The 17,883-nt window shown below is 42.7% G+C and overlaps 1 protein-coding gene across 3 annotated transcripts in view; it reads left to right on the plus strand.

Moving 5' to 3' along the window:
* The window catches only part of GRAP (GRB2 related adaptor protein), a 62,272-nt gene extending 44,801 nt beyond the window's left edge, over positions 1-17,471 (plus strand). For 2 of the 3 annotated variants that reach the window (XM_056535574.1, XM_056535576.1), the window contains 2 exons: positions 7,022-7,184; positions 16,991-17,471. In XM_056535574.1, coding sequence (XP_056391549.1) covers positions 7,022-7,184; positions 16,991-17,176 — 349 coding nt within the window. In that variant the 3' untranslated portion in view covers positions 17,177-17,471. The remainder of the gene's footprint in view (positions 1-7,021; positions 7,185-16,990) is intronic. The other variant, XM_056535575.1, reaches the window with a different exon arrangement.
* The last annotated feature ends 412 nt before the right edge of the window (positions 17,472-17,883 follow it).

Here is a 17,883-nt window from a genome sequence, read left to right on the forward strand (position 1 = left end):
ACCACTCAGTGCACCTATGACATCACTGACCACCCGGTGCATTTATAATGACATCACTGACCACATGGTGCTCCTATAATGACATCACTGACCACATGGTGCTCCTATAATGACATCACTGACCACATGGTGCTCCTATAATGACATCACTGACCACATGGTGCTCCTATAATGACATTACTGACCACTCAGTGCACCTATGACATCACTGACCACCTGGTGCATTTATAATGACATCACTGACCACATGGTGCTCCTTTAATGACATCACTGACCACCCGGTGCACTTATGACATCACTGACCACATGGTGCACCTATAATGACATCACTGACTATAAAGTCACCATGTAGCCCCAGCTCTTAGAAATCTCTCTATAGATCAATGTTGTTTCACCTCCAGTAATTCGGAGCCTTATAGAGAAGACGCCACTTTGTAGATAATCCCTCCTGTCAGCCGGGTGTTTTCTTTACTTCTTCACCTTTTTTGTTATGTCACAGTTATGTCATTTCTATGTCAGATTAATTTCCATGGTTCCTCTGTTTGCTTGAAATTGAAAATATTCTTTCAGTAAGATCACATTGTGGGGGAGAAGAGGGTTTTAGGATATAGTAGGAAATTGCGCTGATGTATGTAAAGATGTAACAGAGCTCAGTTTTTACATAGGACTGCGGGTTAACTTACTGGATTTAACTGCATTTAAATTGCACAAATGACCAACTCAGCTCAGCTATAGCTGCATACAGTGTATAGACTGACCACAATACAGATCCCAGCATTCATTTATTATGGGAACAGGGAGATCAAAACAAGTTAAAAAAAAAAAAAAAAAAAAAAAAAAAAAAAAAAGGAATGTTTGTTTTTTTTCTTTCTATTTTTTATTTACATTAAAAAAGTATTTTGGGGTTTTTTTTGGTTTTTTTTTTTTGTAATTCCAAAATAAAATGACACCGAATCACGCACAGGCATTGGTTTGAGAACATAAGAAATTCGAAAATCCTATGCTAGTGCGGTGTTGCCCAACGCTGCATCGTGTTCTGTCCCCCCCGACAGTGCCCCCTCAGGTGAAAGTGTGTATTACACCATCCATGTGCTCTCGGTGTAATGGTGTTTCCCAAGCAGCGTGCCTCCAGCTGTTGCAAAACTACAACTCCCAGCATGCCCGGACAGCCTTCGGCTGTCCGGGCATGCTGGGAGTTGTAGTTTTGCAACAGCTGGAGGCACGCTGCTTGGGAAACACTGGCTCATCTCGGTCCTCCCATATGGGAAGCAGACTATCTCTACAACTACATCTGTTTTGTGGCGGCGTCTTTCTGCCTTAATCTGCATCTACACTGAGTGTACAGTGAACAGTAGCCGTGTTGCGCAATTCACACCCACACAGATAATCCGCAGGATCTGCATCGCCTTTCCCCATGTTGTGTTTTTTAATGAACCCACAACAAGCCGTATAATTCCTTCATTACCTCCGTCACTGCCCAACGTGTAATCACTATTCATTGTAACCTGGCGGCAGCATTAAAAGATAATAACAAAATTGTAGGATTCAAAGATGGTATTGTATACCGCACAACATAAATGTGTAACAAAATGTAGCAAAATACAAGACGTGTTACAAGAAGTATTTTGTGAGGGGTAAATGGTCGAATGTTGGTTTGTGCCGCAGAATGTTGGTTGGTTGGTGTCGCAGAATGTTGGTTGGTTGGTGTCGCAGAATGTTGGTTGGTTGGTGTCGCAGAATGTTGGTTGGTTGGTGTCGCAGAATGTTGGTTGGTTGGTTTCGCAGAATGTTGGTTGGTTGGTGTCGCAGAATGTTGGTTGGTTGGTGTCGCAGAATGTTGGTTGGTTGGTGTCGCAGAATGTTGTGCTGATACAGTAGATTGCTTTGTGTTACCTTATATTGTGTCCTGTTACAGAATGTTGGTTTGTATCAATAGAATGTTGGCTTGCGTCGATAGAATGTTGGCTTGTGTCGATAGAATGTTGGCTTGTGTCGATAGAATGTCGGCTTGTGTCGCAGAATGTTGGCTTGTGTCGCAGAATGTTGGCTTGTGTCGCAGAATGTTGGCTTGTGTCGGCAGAATGTTGGCTTGTGTCGCAGAATGTTGGCTTGTGTGGCAGAATGTTGGCTTGTGTCGGCAGAATGTTGGCTTGTGTCGGCAGAATGTTGGCTTGTGTCGGCAGAATGTTGGCTTGTGTCGGCACAATGTTGGCTTGTGTCGGCACAATGTTGGCTTGTGTCGGCACAATGTTGGCTTGTGTCGGCACAATGTTGGCTTGTGTCGGCACAATGTTGGCTTGTGTCGGCACAATGTTGGCTTGTGTCGGCACAATGTTGGCTTGTCAATAGAATGTTGTGCTGATACAGTAGATTCCTTTGCGTTACCTTGTATTTTGTCCTGTTACAGAATGTTGGTTTGTGTCAATAGAATTTTGCCAGCAATATATCTGGACTGGAGGGCACTGACAGCCGGGAGGACCTGCCCTGGAAGAGCCTCCAGGAGATGGGGTTATACAAGCAAACAATGAGGACTGGATGCCAATTTGTGTCAATAGAATGTTGGCTTGTGTCAGCAGAATGTTGGCTTGTCAGCAGAATGTTGGCTTGTGTCAGCAGAATGTTGGCTTGTCAGCAGAATGTTGGCTTGTGTCAGCAGAATGTTGGCTTGTGTCAGCAGAATGTTGGCTTGTGTCAGCAGAATGTTGGCTTGTGTCGATAGAATGTTGGCTTGTGTCGATAGAATGTTGGCTTGTGTCGATAGAATGTTGGCTTGTGCCGATAGAATGTTGGATTGTGTCGATAGAATGTTGGCTTGTGTCGATAGAATGTTGGCTTGTGTCGATAGAATGTTGGCTTGTGTCGATAGAATGTTGGCTTGTGTCGATAGAATGTTGGCTTGTGTCGATAGAAGGTTGGCTTGTGTCGATAGAAGGTTGGCTTGTGTCGATAGAAGGTTGGCTTGCGTCGATAGAAGGTTGGCTTGCGTCGATAGAATGTTGGCTTGCGTCGGCAGCATGTTGTGCTCATACAGTAGATTGTGTTGTGTTCTCTTATATTGTGTTGTGTTACCGAACATTGTGTCCTGTTACAGAATGTTGTTCTGTGATACAGATTGTTTTGTGTTACAGAATTGTGTTTTAGGTCACAAAAGATTGTTAACGAATGTTGTGATGTGTGACAATGTTGTTTTAGGTCACAGAATTGTGTTTTGTGATGTCGAACATTGCTTTATGTCACAGAAGAGTTTTTGTTTAACAATGTAGTTTTGTGTCTCAGAATATTGTCTTATGTCCTATAAGACAATTTTATATCTAATGTTGGTTTTTGCCACAGAAATGTGTTTTGTGCTAGGAGATTGCTTACTCTCTAGTATGGTTTTGTGGCACAGAATATTATTTTATTTTAAAGGTTTTTGCTTTGTGCCACATAATGTCGTTTTGTAGACTGTTACCAGGAGGAACACTGGGGCATATTTTTTTTTTTGTGTGTTTTAGACATCGTATTGTATCACAATTTGTTGTGTGTTATGGGCGCCACATTTTCAGGAAAAAAGGAGAGGGGGGTGGCCTAGGCTTTTGGGAAAACTGCATTAGATATTCAAAGTGTGCCCTGTTTGGACACATAAAAATGGCGCAGTTTATAACCCCTGGGGTGTCAACAACCCTACAGCAGAGCACAGGCCTGGTTAAAAAGTGGTTTTATGTTCCAGAATGGTGATTTGTGTTCTGGAATGTTATCCCTTTTTCCCACATATGTATTCTGGGGCACAAGGCTATTCTGCAGAACGTGTTAATCAAGGAACCAGCAAAACGTCTTCTCGGTTTTATTTTTTCCTGGAAATGAAATATTGTCAAGAAGATCAGGAAACAGGTGAATGATGAGCGGCCGATAAGAACACAAGGCTCTGAGCTCAAAATAACATCCAGATGGTGGAGATGTCGGGTGCAGGTGGTACAGATGCCAGTTGGCCCCATCAGTCTGGCACCATTTATAATACTGGGGTCTTGTCATGTGGCAGGGGAACCTTTGGCTCAGGTGCAACCGCAAAATCCAAATCCCTTATAACTGCAAAGCTGCGGCCTCCAACTATTGCAAAACTACTCTTCCCAGCATGGCTGCTGGGAGTTGTAGTTCTGCAACAGCCTGAGAACACTCAGCGAATACTAGAGCGACATGATGCCTAGCTTCTGTATTGAGCTCACAAACCCCTCTGTTCTGCTGCTCACTCATCTTGACATCCACTGCTCAGGAAGAGGCTTGTCTGAGGCAAGCACTGAGCCCCCCCCCCCTCACACACCATGCAGTCACTTCCTCCCTGAGTCTGATGTGCTGTGCTGGGTCTTTTCATCCAATCACTGCAGGCTGCTCTGTAACCCTCTCCTCTCTCTGTTTTCATGCTGCAGTCTGATAGTACAGGAGTGAGCACAGAGGAGTGCTAGTCCCACCATCACTTACTGGACTTTGTCCATGCCTGTGCTTCAGCTGCTGATGTGAGGGGTGCAGGTGGTACAGATGCCAGTTGGCGCAATTAGCCTGGCACCATTTATAATACTGGGGGTCTTCTCATGTGGCAAGGGAACCTTTGGCTCAGGTGCAACCGCGACCTCCAAATCCCTTATAACTGCAAAGCTGTGGTCTCCAACTATTGCAAAACTACTCTTCCCACCATGGCCGCTGGGAGTTGTAGTTCTGCAACAGCTTGAGAACACAGGGTGGAGATTACTAGAGCTACATGATGGCCGTCACTGGTGTTTGCACTTGATAAAAGCAGATGGTTCACGGCTTGTATTCCAACCCTTAAAGGGGTACTCTGCCCCTAAATACCTTAGCTTCGGGCGGCCGTGATGTCCCGTCATGCCCCCTCCATTCATGTCTATGGGAGGGGGCGTGACTACCGTCACGCCCCCACCCATAGACATGAGTGGAGGGGGCTTGGTGTGACGTCACAACCACGGCCACCCAAAGCATTCAGAACGCCGCAATCGGACATCCATTGGATAGGGGATGAGATATCTAGGGGCGGAGCACCCCTTGAAGAGGCTCAGATCGCTGGTGTGTTCACGATTACCAGTATGACATTGTCTTTACGGTTCCAGTATAACTGGTTTACATGATCATTACCGGTAAGCTCTTTATTTTAAGATTAGGTTTTGTTGCGGTTTGTTGTGCCAGGCTGCCACTTTATTTTTTAATTTTATTTTTTTATTACTTTTGGGGTAAAAAAAAAGTGAAAAGTCATAGTTTGCTAATTGTGGACACGTCAGGCCAGTCAATGGGCCACAGAGTGGTTATGGGTTAAGTGTAAACTTAAATATGACTAAACTACATTCTGTGTCCCTGTTTATACTTTTGCCAGCAGTCCTCATTTTTTAGGTACAACCCTGCAAAGCTGCCCGCCATAGGGTGTGGTTTATGAAAATACTACCCAAAAAGTAGCCAGGAGCAGCCAATATCCAGCACCAGGATCCATAATGTAACGGTGAAGCCAATGAAGAGCAGAGGTGGAAGTTCCTGAAGAACCCCATAAGGACAGATGAGTAGGATGGCACTAACGGCGTGAATAAGGCAACTATTTTTGGACTGATATGATGATACAAGAAGTTTTATTTTGACTGCTGGACTGGCTGTGGTTTTTTTTAAATTTTTTATAGAAAATAAGGCTTCTATATGTTCCTCACTAGGTCATGCTGATGCTTTACATGTATTTATGTGTCTAGCTTCTGTATTGAGCTTACAAATTCCTCTGTTCTGCTGCTCACTCATACTGACATCCACTGCTCAGGAAGAGGCGTGTCTGAGGCAAGCACTGAGCCCGCCCTCACTCATCATAAATTTACTTTCTCCCTGAGTCTGCTGTGCTGGGTCTCTTCATTCTATCACTGCAAGCTGTCTGTAACCCCCTCCTGTCTGTTTTCATGCTGCAGTCTGATAAGACAGGAGTGAGCACAGAGGAGTGTTAGTCCCATCCTCACTTGGGGTGCATTCACTCCACGGTTTGTTAATACGGTTACTAGATCCAGCTAGGGGGAGTGAAAATCGGGCACTCCCGTACCCCAGCCGGACCCACGTCCGGTTTTGCGACCGGACTTAAAACCGTGGTATACTCCGGTTTTAAGTCCGATTTTCACTCCACTTCTATCCCCAAGACGGATCCGGTGACCGTATTAACCGCGGTGCTTTTTTATAAGCCATGATTTCTATAAAGATAATTTTTTATTTAAGTATATTAGAAAGGTTAATGTTCTTGCAAACATATAAAAAGTTTTGGATTCTGACAGTGCCTATTTAATTTTACTGCTATTTATCCCTGTGAATACTGTATAGACGTAAGGGCCTAAATAAGAATGAAGTGTATCACTAGAAATGCATTGTCCAACTGTCCAAATTGTAGTTTTTTTGTGCAGTACCGGTTGTTACCTTTTTCGCGGGTTAGTGCCATCCTACTCATGTGTTCTTTACAGAGTTCTTTGGGAACTTCCACCTCTGCTCTTCATTGGCTTAAAATGTTAGTAACTATGATCTTAATATGCACACAGGATAAAAAAAATTGGTTTAGGGGGAAAAAGTCAAATATTGTTAGTTGTATTTGGTCAGAAAAGGCATTTGTGTTTAAAAAAAAAATAATAATAAAATGTTATGTACACTGGTATAGGACCTTTTTCTACAGCTAGACTGAAGAGCGACTACAAAGAGCGTCTCTTACCTTGGAGGACCGGACATGTCCAGCCATCACATGAACAGTTTCATTTCAATGGGAAGGGTGTAATGCTTTATGTCTTCAGTGGTGGCACTGCAGGAGAAATGTAACACTTGGCTCTTGGTTTTCCCACAGAATATTATTGTACCCACCACTTTGAACCATTACCTATATACATGCAAAGTCCACCTGATCCCAGCAGATTGGGGGCTCCCAGGCCACTTCTTACAATGCTGTTTAGTAATTTTTTATTTGTTTGAAGAGTATTTGTTGCATAACTTAAAAAGTCTCCACTTTGTGTTTGTTCTTCTGTTGTCTCTGCAGTTACGGCCATCACGTGCAGCACTTCAAAGTACTGAGGGAGCCAAATGGGACGTACTACCTGTGGGAGACCAAGTTCTCCTCCCTGAATGAGCTGGTAGAATATTACAGGTCCAATTCCATTGCCAAAACCCACCTAGTGCTCCTACGAGACGAGGAGGAGAAGGTAATGACGCTGGGGGGACTGGGAGAGAGGTGACAACTATGGGGGGGAACATAATATTATCTGTACCCATTGTTACTAGATGTTCAGTGTGTATCACTATTTCATTATCGCCTTGTCACCAATTACAACCGAAAGTGAAATCTCTGTGCTGTGCTGTCCGACCAGTCTACAGGGAGAGATAAAGGGAAGAGGGTGAGATAAGACTCAGAATACATTAGAGATCAGGTTTTAGGCATGAAAAGCCACTCCCTGATATAATTCTGCACTCAGAATCATTAAAGGGGTACTCCAGTGTTTTGTAATCTTGATGATAGGGGATAATTGATCGCTGGGGGTCTGATCACTGGGGACACGCCCCCTCCCATAGACATGAATGGAGGGTATGTGGCGTGACGTAAAAAGGGGCATGGCCGGGACATCACGACCACTGCCGCAGGAACACAGCATTTGTTTAAAACGCCGGGTGCGGCGGGAGATCGCGGGGGCCCCGATCAGATATCTTATCTCCTATACTTTGGATAGGGAATAAGATGTCTAGCAGCGGAGTACCCCTTTTAATGTTCCTGTGTTCTGATAAGTCTTAGGTATCGATCAATAGTTTTTAGACCAAATTTGAAAAACCATTAGCTTTTGTTACACATTTACGGACATAAGAGGCGTATCTGCAGACCCCATTGCGGTTCCCTTTTTTTGGTTTGTTCTCAGCAGTAATAGGAGGACTATGAGAATATTAGGTAACATTTCCTTTTCCTTATACCTTGAATTCCAGAGCACTTTTTCAAAGGCTCCAGGGCTCTTGGGTTACCTGCTGCATATAATATATTTGTCTAAAAACATGTTTTCTCCCAAGTGTGCACTGAGTTTACTGCGTGTTTATAATATGGGCAGGACACAGTGCCCGGGGCATGTAAATAATTGTAATGATTACTCTGCGATTTTTGTGGCTTCATACCTCCCTGCATTATATAGGCTAGGGATTGTCACTTATAAAAGGCAACCCCGGCATCTGATTGGCAGCGGGATTATAGCGCAATAATGACAATGATCTGCAGCCAGAGCTTTTATTACACCCGGGAATGTGCTTGTAAACATCACAACCACACAACGGAATGGGAATGTTCAGTCAAATGGTTGTGTATAGGTGAGCAGACGGTGACCCCATGACAATCTTTCCCTGCTTTGGCAGCTCCGTATTATCATAGGGACACTATTTCATGGTCTGGCATATGTAAGGTGGACATGTTCACCTCTGGGACCTGCTAATATCTACAGAACAAAAGATTCCGGTCCTAAAGTGAAGCAGATATGACAGCATTGTCCCCATGAAATATGCAGATAGTGAGACATTGTATTTTTGGTGTCCGCCAAGGCTTTTTTTTGGGACCCCTATTCTTCTCCATATATACTTTTGGCCCGAGACTGATTATAGAATTCCATGTCTTCTAGTACCACCAATCCTGATGACTCTAAAACACCTCCCTGGTCTGCATGTCCCCTCTCTATTATCCAGGATCCCAGAGTGTCTGTCCGGTTTTCTAGCTTTTTCTCCTCCCATTTTTTTCCCCATCTTGCCCCACCCTGATTTATCAATTACAGTCACTGGCTCCACTTTCTTCCCAGTCCCACAAGTCCACTGCCGTGGGATCACATTTCGTTCTGCTCTGTGCTTCAAACCCCACATCCAGATCCTTACCGCCTTCTGCAGCCTCCACCTCAAAAACATTTCTTAAATCCACTTTTTTCTCAACTTTGACTCCACTAAGCTACTTGAACATGCTCTCATCATCTCCCGCTCAGACTACTGCAACCTCCTCCTCTGTGGCCTTCCATCAAAATACTCCTAACAATACCCCCACCCCCCCTCCAATCCAGATGTATCTACCTCTCACGCTACCCGCTGCCCACCAAATTCAGTTTAAAGGGGTACTCCACTGCCTTAGCGTTCAGAACATTTTGTTCCAAATGCTGGGTGCAGGCCGCGGGGTAGTACTGGACGGTATGACCAAAAATGTATATCGCGGTATTTTTATAAATTACGACGGTTTCACGATATTTAACAGTATTTCCGGGGGGGGGGGGGGGGTTCCTCACTATAGTGTCAGGTAGTCGGGTCCTCACCATGGTCGGTCAGGCCGCTCGGTAACTCTCCGCAGTTCTGTTGTAGTCCCCTCCCAGCTCCTCAGTCAGTTCAGTGCGGCTCGGACTACACTTCCCAGAGATGCTGTGCGGACGGACGTTTCTCTACGCCATCACGCATTGGAGTTGGTTTCTATGGAAACGGTATTGCGGTATGTGAAAAATTCAGATCGTAAAGAAAAAACACACCGGTATTCGGTATGAACCGGTATACCACCCAGCACTACCGCTTGGGTCGGGCCGTCACGCCCATGCCCCCTCAATGCAAGTCTATGGGATTTGCATTGATGAGGTGTGGTGTGACATCACAGGGGGCATGATGTCCCAACCCCCACGGCCCGCACCCAGCATTCGGAACAAAATGTTCCGAACACTAGGGCAGTGGAGTACCCCTTTTAACTGTTCACTAGGACATACAAGTCTGTCCACAACCTTTACCCCTCCCCATGTATCTTTGACCTGATCTCCGGATACCTGTGCTCTCCTTTTGTGGTGGCCCAGTACGGGAGTTGTTTCCCCGTACCCTGTCAGGCAGCCTCCCTGCAGTGTCCCCTGGGCCCCTCCTGCATCTGTTCTACTGTAATTGTATATTATCCCCTATTTTAAGTATATAAGAATGTTGTATCATTAAGAAAGGTTAACATGTGATCACCAGCTGTCATGTGATTGTTACCCAGGAGGTATCAGTGACCAGGTAACTTAAGGGTGACCAATGGGATCCCACCAGAGTCTCCCCCATAAATCCCTGGGAGGAGTCTCTTCTCTCTCTTAGTTCCTGAGTCTTTGCTGAGGTGCAGTCGAGCCAAAGAGTCTGGAGTCATTGGAGCCTCAAGTCAAGTCTGCAGCCACAAGTCTACAAGTAAGATAAAGTCACTTAGTCTGTCTCCTGTCAAGTCAAAGTCATCGGTCAATTCAACGTGGCCTGCACTAAATTGTCCACCTCTACTACAAGTCCCATCAAGCCCTTAAGGTCTCTGAGGCACTGGTCACCTCTGTGGGCCCTGGATGAACTGTATAGACTTTACCATCTGTCACTCAGTAAAGCTACCGTTGTCCGTAACTTGGCGTCGGAGTCATTATTGCCCCCCCCCCCCCCCCCCCCGGTGCCTAGCCAAAGATCCAGCTGTATACCTTCGGGTGGTATTGAGGATAAACCACGCCCTGTCGTCACGAATACAATGGGTTAATGCCATCTGCCCTTAGGGTAATGCCATCTGCCCTGCATCTCACACCCCATACCACACTTTCGTTTGTACTTCACAACTGTCCCCAAGACTTCTTCCGAGTTTCCCCCGTACACTGGACCACACTACCCCGACTCATTCGGCTCCCACCTGTAATAGATCCTGGTTGTGCCCAGTGAAGATCTGCCCCCGTCCTGATTAGTTTATGAAGAGCGGTGCACACACCAGAACTAGAGATGAGCGAACTTACAGTAAATTCGATTTGTCACGAACTTCTCGGCTCGACAGTTGATGACTTTTCCTGCATAAATTAGTTCAGCTTTCCGGTGCCTTGGTGGGCTGGAAAAGGTGGATACAGTCCTAGGAAAGAGTCTCCTAGGACTGTATCCACCTTTTCCAGCCCACGGGAGCACCTGAAAGCTGAACTAATTTATGCAGGAAAAGTCATCAACTGCCGAGCCGAGAAGTTCGTGACGAATCGAATTTACTGTAAATTCACTCATCTCTAAAAATAATAAATAATAATAATATAATAATAAGATAACATAATAAGATAAAATAAGATAAAATAATAAGATAAAAATATAATAAGATTAAAATAATAAAAATTATAAAAATAATAATAATTAATAAACATCTTGAGGGGGATTGAGCTCACGCCTTTTGTCTGTGTATGGCACATCTTCACTGTATAGGTTATTTTGTGCACCCCCTTCCCCCATCTTAGATGAGAACAATGAGCTTCACGAGTATTAGTCTCACAAATATAATTTTTTTTTTTTTTACATTTATACATAAAAATGACAGGATGGAAATATACATGGTTTCACTTCTTGTATTGTACAGCCGCCGCCTACAGCCAGTTGCGCCCCTAAGAGTTTGCAGCTACAGGTGGGGGCAGCCAGGCATGACAGACGTATTAACTCTTATTTCATCACCACCATGTTCTATCGTATTCATGTTGCAGGACAGGAATGATATTTAGTTCACCATTAAATGCTGGACAGATGCCAGATGATCAAGTGTTCTGGATTATCCAATGGACATGATATGTGCCAGGGTGGCATGCCATTCGTCTGACTAGTTCTCACGGTTTACTTTTTTGCATCGTGACTGTTCAGGTGGTAGATTATTTTATTGTGCACATAAACACTGGTTTATAAGACATTCTGGACTGCCGGAATAAAGGAATTTACTATGTATATAACTATGTGCTACTATATATATATATATATACTCTTACTATGTATAACGTTACGTGCTCCCATAAGAGGGAGAATATCCCAGTGAAAGCTTGCTGCTGAATGTTGTCATTTTACTAGAGGAAAAAAAATAGTTTGGACCTGTTTTCAGTACTCACAACAGTACTAGAACGATGCTGTTCGGCAGGAAACGCTATGCTGACGCTGTTCGGCAGGAAACGCTATGCAGCCGCTGTTCGGCAGGAAACGCTATGCTGACGCTGTTCGGCAGGAAACGCTATGCTGACGCTGTTCGGCAGGAAACGCTATGCTGACGCTGTTCGGCAGGAAACGCTATGCTGACGCTGTTCGGCAGGAAACGCTATGCTGACGCTGTTCGGCAGGAAACGCTATGCTGACGCTGTTCGGCAGGAAACGCTATGCTGACGCTGTTCGGCAGGAAACGCTATGCTGACGCTGTTCGGCAGGAAACGCTATGCTGACGCTGTTCGGCAGGAAACGCTATGCTGACGCTGTTCGGCAGGAAACGCTATGCTGACGCTGTTCGGCAGGAAACGCTATGCTGACGCTGTTCGGCAGGAAACGCTATGCTGACGCTGTTCGGCAGGAAACGCTATGCTGACGCTGTTCGGCAGGAAACGCTATGCTGACGCTGTTCGGCAGGAAACGCTATGCTGACGCTGTTCGGCAGGAAACGCTATGCTGACGCTGTTCGGCAGGAAACGCTATGCTGACGCTGTTCGGCAGGAAACGCTATGCTGACGCTGTTCGGCAGGAAACGCTATGCTGACGCTGTTCGGCAGGAAACGCTATGCTGACGCTGTTCGGCAGGAAACGCTATGCGGACGCTGTTCGGCAGGAAACGCTATGCTGACGCTGTTCGGCAGGAAACGCTATGCGGCCGCTGTTCGGCAAGAAACGCTATGCGGCCGCTGTTCGGCAAGAAACGCTATGCGGCCGCTGTTCGGCAAGAAACGCTATGCGGCCGCTGTTCGGCAAGAAACGCTATGCTGCCGCTGTTCGGCAAGAAACGCTATGCGGCCGCCGTTCGGCAGGAAACGCTATGCGGCCGCCGTTCGGCAGGAAACGCTATGCGGCCGCCGTTTGGCAAGAAACGCTATGCGGCCGCCGTTTGGCAAGAAACGCTATGTGGCCGCCGTTCGGCAGGAAACTCTATGCGACCGCAGTTCGGCAAGAAACGCTAGGCGGGCGCTGCTTGGGTGATGCACACTGCTGGCACTGGATACCTTGCTATTTGTGGGTGTAGTTAGCATAATGTACTGGCCCTTTAAATAATATCATGGGACTTTCTCCTGGGAATTTAGTACAATACAGCACACTAGGGTATGCAAATTTTACTTCACATGTAACCAGAACATGTAACATCTGGGACACATGTTTTTTTAATCTGCTCCTTCCCTGTCATTAGCTCCTGTTGTCCCCCCCGGGCCCTTGTGTCATTTTGTATATGTATTTTGTGTAATAAAAAGTGCAGGGTTATTAAAAGAAGAGGTGTTCATTGTAACTGGCATCCTGTAGCATCACCTCATACCAGGCAGGACGCCAAATGCTTAACATCTGTTTTTCACAAATAATTAAATTGCAATAATAAGGAAAAACCAAGCTCCCTCCCCGGCCGCAGGGCTGCAGTCCGCGCCGGGGTTGTGAAAGTTATGAGCCGAGATTGACGGTTGTGAAGTGTCAATGCCACAACTGCTTGTGTAATGAGAAGTAACATTAGGTGACACTAGAACTGTGATCATGTCCGTCTGAATAGTGGAGAAAACCTCACATAAGATCTTTCCCAGAGTATGGGGCGATTTTTGTTGCCATTACAGTACCCTATTTATTAAATTCGGCTTTAAACTGGACCTAAATACAGATATACACCACGATAAACCACATTCCTAGATCAGTAGGATAGATCCTCACCCTGTAACAGTGGACTCAAACTGTGGTCCTCCAGATGTTGCAAAACTTCAACTCCCAGCATGCCCGGACAGCCAACGGCTGTCCGGGCATGCTGGGAGTTGAAGTTTTGCAACATCTGGAGGGCCACAGTTTGAGACTACTGCTCTGTACCAAACAAGATAGCTGTCTGACCACAGAGCGGAGTACCCCTTAAAGGGGTACTCCGGTGGAAAACTTTTTTTTTTTTATCAACTGGTGCTGGAAAGTTAAACAGATTTGTAAATTACTTCTATTTAAAAAATCGTAATCATTCCAGTACTTATTAGCTGCTGAATACTACAGAGGAAATTCTTTTCTTTTTGGAGCACAGTGCTCTCTGCTGACATCACGAGAACAGTGCTCTCTGCTGACATCTCTGTCCATTTTAAGAACTGTCCAGAGTAGGAGAAAATCCCCATAGAAAACATATGCTGCTCTGGACAGTTTCTAAAATGGACAGAGATGTCAGCAGAGAGCACTGTGCTCGTGATGTCAGCAGAGAGCTCTGTGTTCCAAAAAGAAAATAATTTCCTCTGTAGTATTCAGCAGCTCTTAAGTACTGGAAGGATTAAACAGATTTGTAAACGAATTCTATTAAAAAATTTTTAATCCTTCCAGTACTTAGTAGCTGCTGAATACTACAGAGGAAATTCTTTTTTTGGAACACATAGCTGTCTGCTGACATCACGAGCACAGTGCTCTCTGCTGATATCTCTGTCCATTTTAGGAACTGTCCAGAGCAGCATATGTTTTCTATGGGGATCTTCTCCTACTCTGGACAGTTCTTAAAATGGACAGAGGTGTCAGCAGAGAGCACTGTGCTCATGATGTCAGCAGAGAGCACTGTGTTCCAAAAAGAAAAGAATTTCCTCTGTAATATTCAGCAGCTAATAAGTACTGGAAGGATTAAGATATTTTTAATAGAAGTGATTTACAAATCTGTTTAAATTTCTGGCACCAGTTGATAAAAAAAAAAAAAAAATTTCCACTGGAGTTCCCCTTTTTAAAATGATTTGTAAATTACTTATATTAAAAAAAAATCTTAATCCTTCCAGTACTTATCAGCTGCTGTTATGATCCACAGGAAGTTGTGTAGTTCTTTCCAGCCTGACCACAGTGCTCTCTGCTGACACCTCTGTCCGTCTCAGGAACTGTCCAGAGTAGGAGCAAATCCTCATAGAAAACCTCTCTTGCTCTGGACAGTTCCTGAGACACAGACAGGTGTCAGCAGAGAGCACTGTTGTCACACAGAAAAGAGCAACTCAACTTCAGCTTCTAATAAGTAGTGGAAGGATTAAGATTTTTTTAATTTAAGTAATACACAAATCTGTTTAACTTTCTGGAGCCAGTTGATATGAAAAAAAAAAAATATATATATATATATATATATATATATATATATATATATATATATATATATATATATATATATTATATATATATAATTTATTATTATCTATATATAAATATACAACTTTAAATGTTATTCCCTTTTCACAGAATAGGTGATAACTAGCTGATCGGTGAGGGTCTAACTGCTGGGAACCTCACTGATCACAAGAATGGAGGCCAATTTTCCTACAAATGAATGAAGCAGCGGCGCACAGGCTCAACCTCTGTTCTATTGATTCTCAATGGGACTTCAGAGCATTGCCAAGCACTAACCTACATTCCAAAGTTCTATACACATGCATGGAGTGATCGAGCATGTACGCTACTGCTCCATTCACATTAGGGACAATTGACCTCTCTTCCCATGACCAATATGGTTTCCAGCGGTCAGACCCCTTCCAATCAACTGGTTGTTTCCTAGCCTGTGGGTAGGTAGGCTGTCCATCAAAATAAATCCGAGTTTGTTTTCTTTTATTCTTCTTAGGGCCCGACATCCTCCGGCCATTTACTCTGAGTAGGACTATTTAGCTCTGAGAGAAACTGGCTGATGCAGATTTTTTGCTGATTTTGCTCAGTGTACAGGGAGTGGTGGTGATCACGTGTTTGGGGAAGATGAAACGTCTGGGAGCAGCCATAGCCTTAAGCTTTCTGGAAAAAAACATTTTTTTTTATGCAATCTTGAGTCACATGTCTTTCCAAAAGTAGAACAAAAAGAAAAAATAGAAACAGGCATTTAAACCTAAAATACACACCAAAAAATAGGTAAAGGTGACAAAAATGGGCCAAACATCCCACCCATGGCGGTCCCCAATTTTCTTTGATTATCTACTATTAAAGGGGTAGACCTCTGGAAAACATTCTTTTTTTTAATCAAATGGTGCCAGAAACTTAAACAGATTTGTAAATTACTTCTATTATAAAAAATATTAATCCTTCCAGTACATATCAGCTGCTGTTATGATACACAGGATGTTCTTTTCTCTTTGAACTTCCTTTCTGTCTGACCACAGTTCTCTCTGCTGACACCTCTGTCCAGAACAGGAGATGCTTGCTATGGGGATTTGCTCCTACTCTGGACAGTTCCTAAAATGGACAGAGGTGTCAGCAGAGAGCACTGTGGTTAGACAGAAAGGAAATTCAAAAAAGAAAAGAACTTCCTGTGGAGCATTTTATATATATATATATATATATATATATATATATATATATATATATATATATATATATATATATATATATATATATATGTATAATTATATATTTATATATATTTATATTTATATATATTTATATTTATATATATTTATATTTATATATATTTATATTTATATATATTTATATTTATATATATTTATATATATTTATATTTATATATATTTATATAATTATATATTTATATATATTATATATTTATATATATTATATATTTATATATATTATATATTTATATATATTATATATTTATATATATTTATATTTATATATATTTATATTTATATATATATATATTTATATATAATATATTATATATATATATATAATATATATATATTTATATATATAATATATATATATTTATATATATAATATATATATATTTATATATATAATATATATAAATATATATATAATATTTATATATAAATATATATATAATATTTATATATAAATATATATATATAATATTTATATATAAATATATATATATAATATTTATATATAAATATATATAATATTTATATATAAATATATATATATAATATATATATATATATATATATATATATATATATATATATATATATATATATATATATATATATATATATAATAATATTATAATTTATATATAAAAATATAAAGTTTTCCAGTGGAGTACCCCTTTAATCTGTTGACGTGAAGTCACATGAGGCCACTAGTAATATTCTGTCTTCTGTCCCAGCAGAAAAAGAAGCAGTATGTCCAGGCTCAGTACAACTTCTTCTCAGACAAATCTTCAGAACTGTCGTTTCAGCGAGGGGACATCATTGAAGTCACGGACAACTCGGATCCCAACTGGTGGAGTGGAAGGATTTCCGGAAGGATCGGTCTCTTTCCACGGAACTATGTCAACCAGATCCACCAATGACCTCCATTGTCAAGGTCATATTTTTGAGACTTTTTACAAGAGGTGCCAAGAACTGACAATGGCCTCTACTCAATGGTGGAGACCGTCACTTTATAGGCTCAATATATCTTCTCTTCATTATTGCAAGAGACTTTTACATAAGAAATGGGTATTTTACATTATTGAGGGCTAGAGGTTGTGCCCTAACAGCGGAGCATCTGGGTTTATAAGGGAATTAGATTATAGGTATCTCTTATATCAGTGTTTCCCAACCAGGGTGCCTCCAGCTGTTGCAAAACTACAACTCCCAGCATGCCAGGACAGCCGAAGGCTGTCCTGGCATGCTGGGAGTTGTAGTTTTGTAACAGTTGGAGGTAGAGATGAGCGAACTTACAGTAAATTCGATTCGTCACGAACTTCTCGGCTCGGCAGTTGATGACTTTTCCTGCATAAATTAGTTCAGCTTTCCGGTGCTCTGGTGGGCTGGAAAAGGTGGATACAGTCCTAGGAAAGACTCTTTCCTAGGACTGTATCCACCTTTTCCAGCCCACCGGAGCACCTGAAGGCTGAACTAATTTACGCAGGATAAGTCATCAACTGCCGGGCCGAGAAGTTTGTGACGAATCGAATTTACTGTAAGTTCGCTCATCTCTAGTTGGAGGCATCCTGCTTGGGAAACACAGGGTTCACATCACGTTTTTCCCATACTGTTTTCAATCAGTTTTTCT

Source organism: Hyla sarda, chromosome 8 (assembly GCF_029499605.1).
Source record: "Hyla sarda isolate aHylSar1 chromosome 8, aHylSar1.hap1, whole genome shotgun sequence".
NCBI classification, from domain to species: domain Eukaryota; kingdom Metazoa; phylum Chordata; class Amphibia; order Anura; family Hylidae; genus Hyla; species Hyla sarda.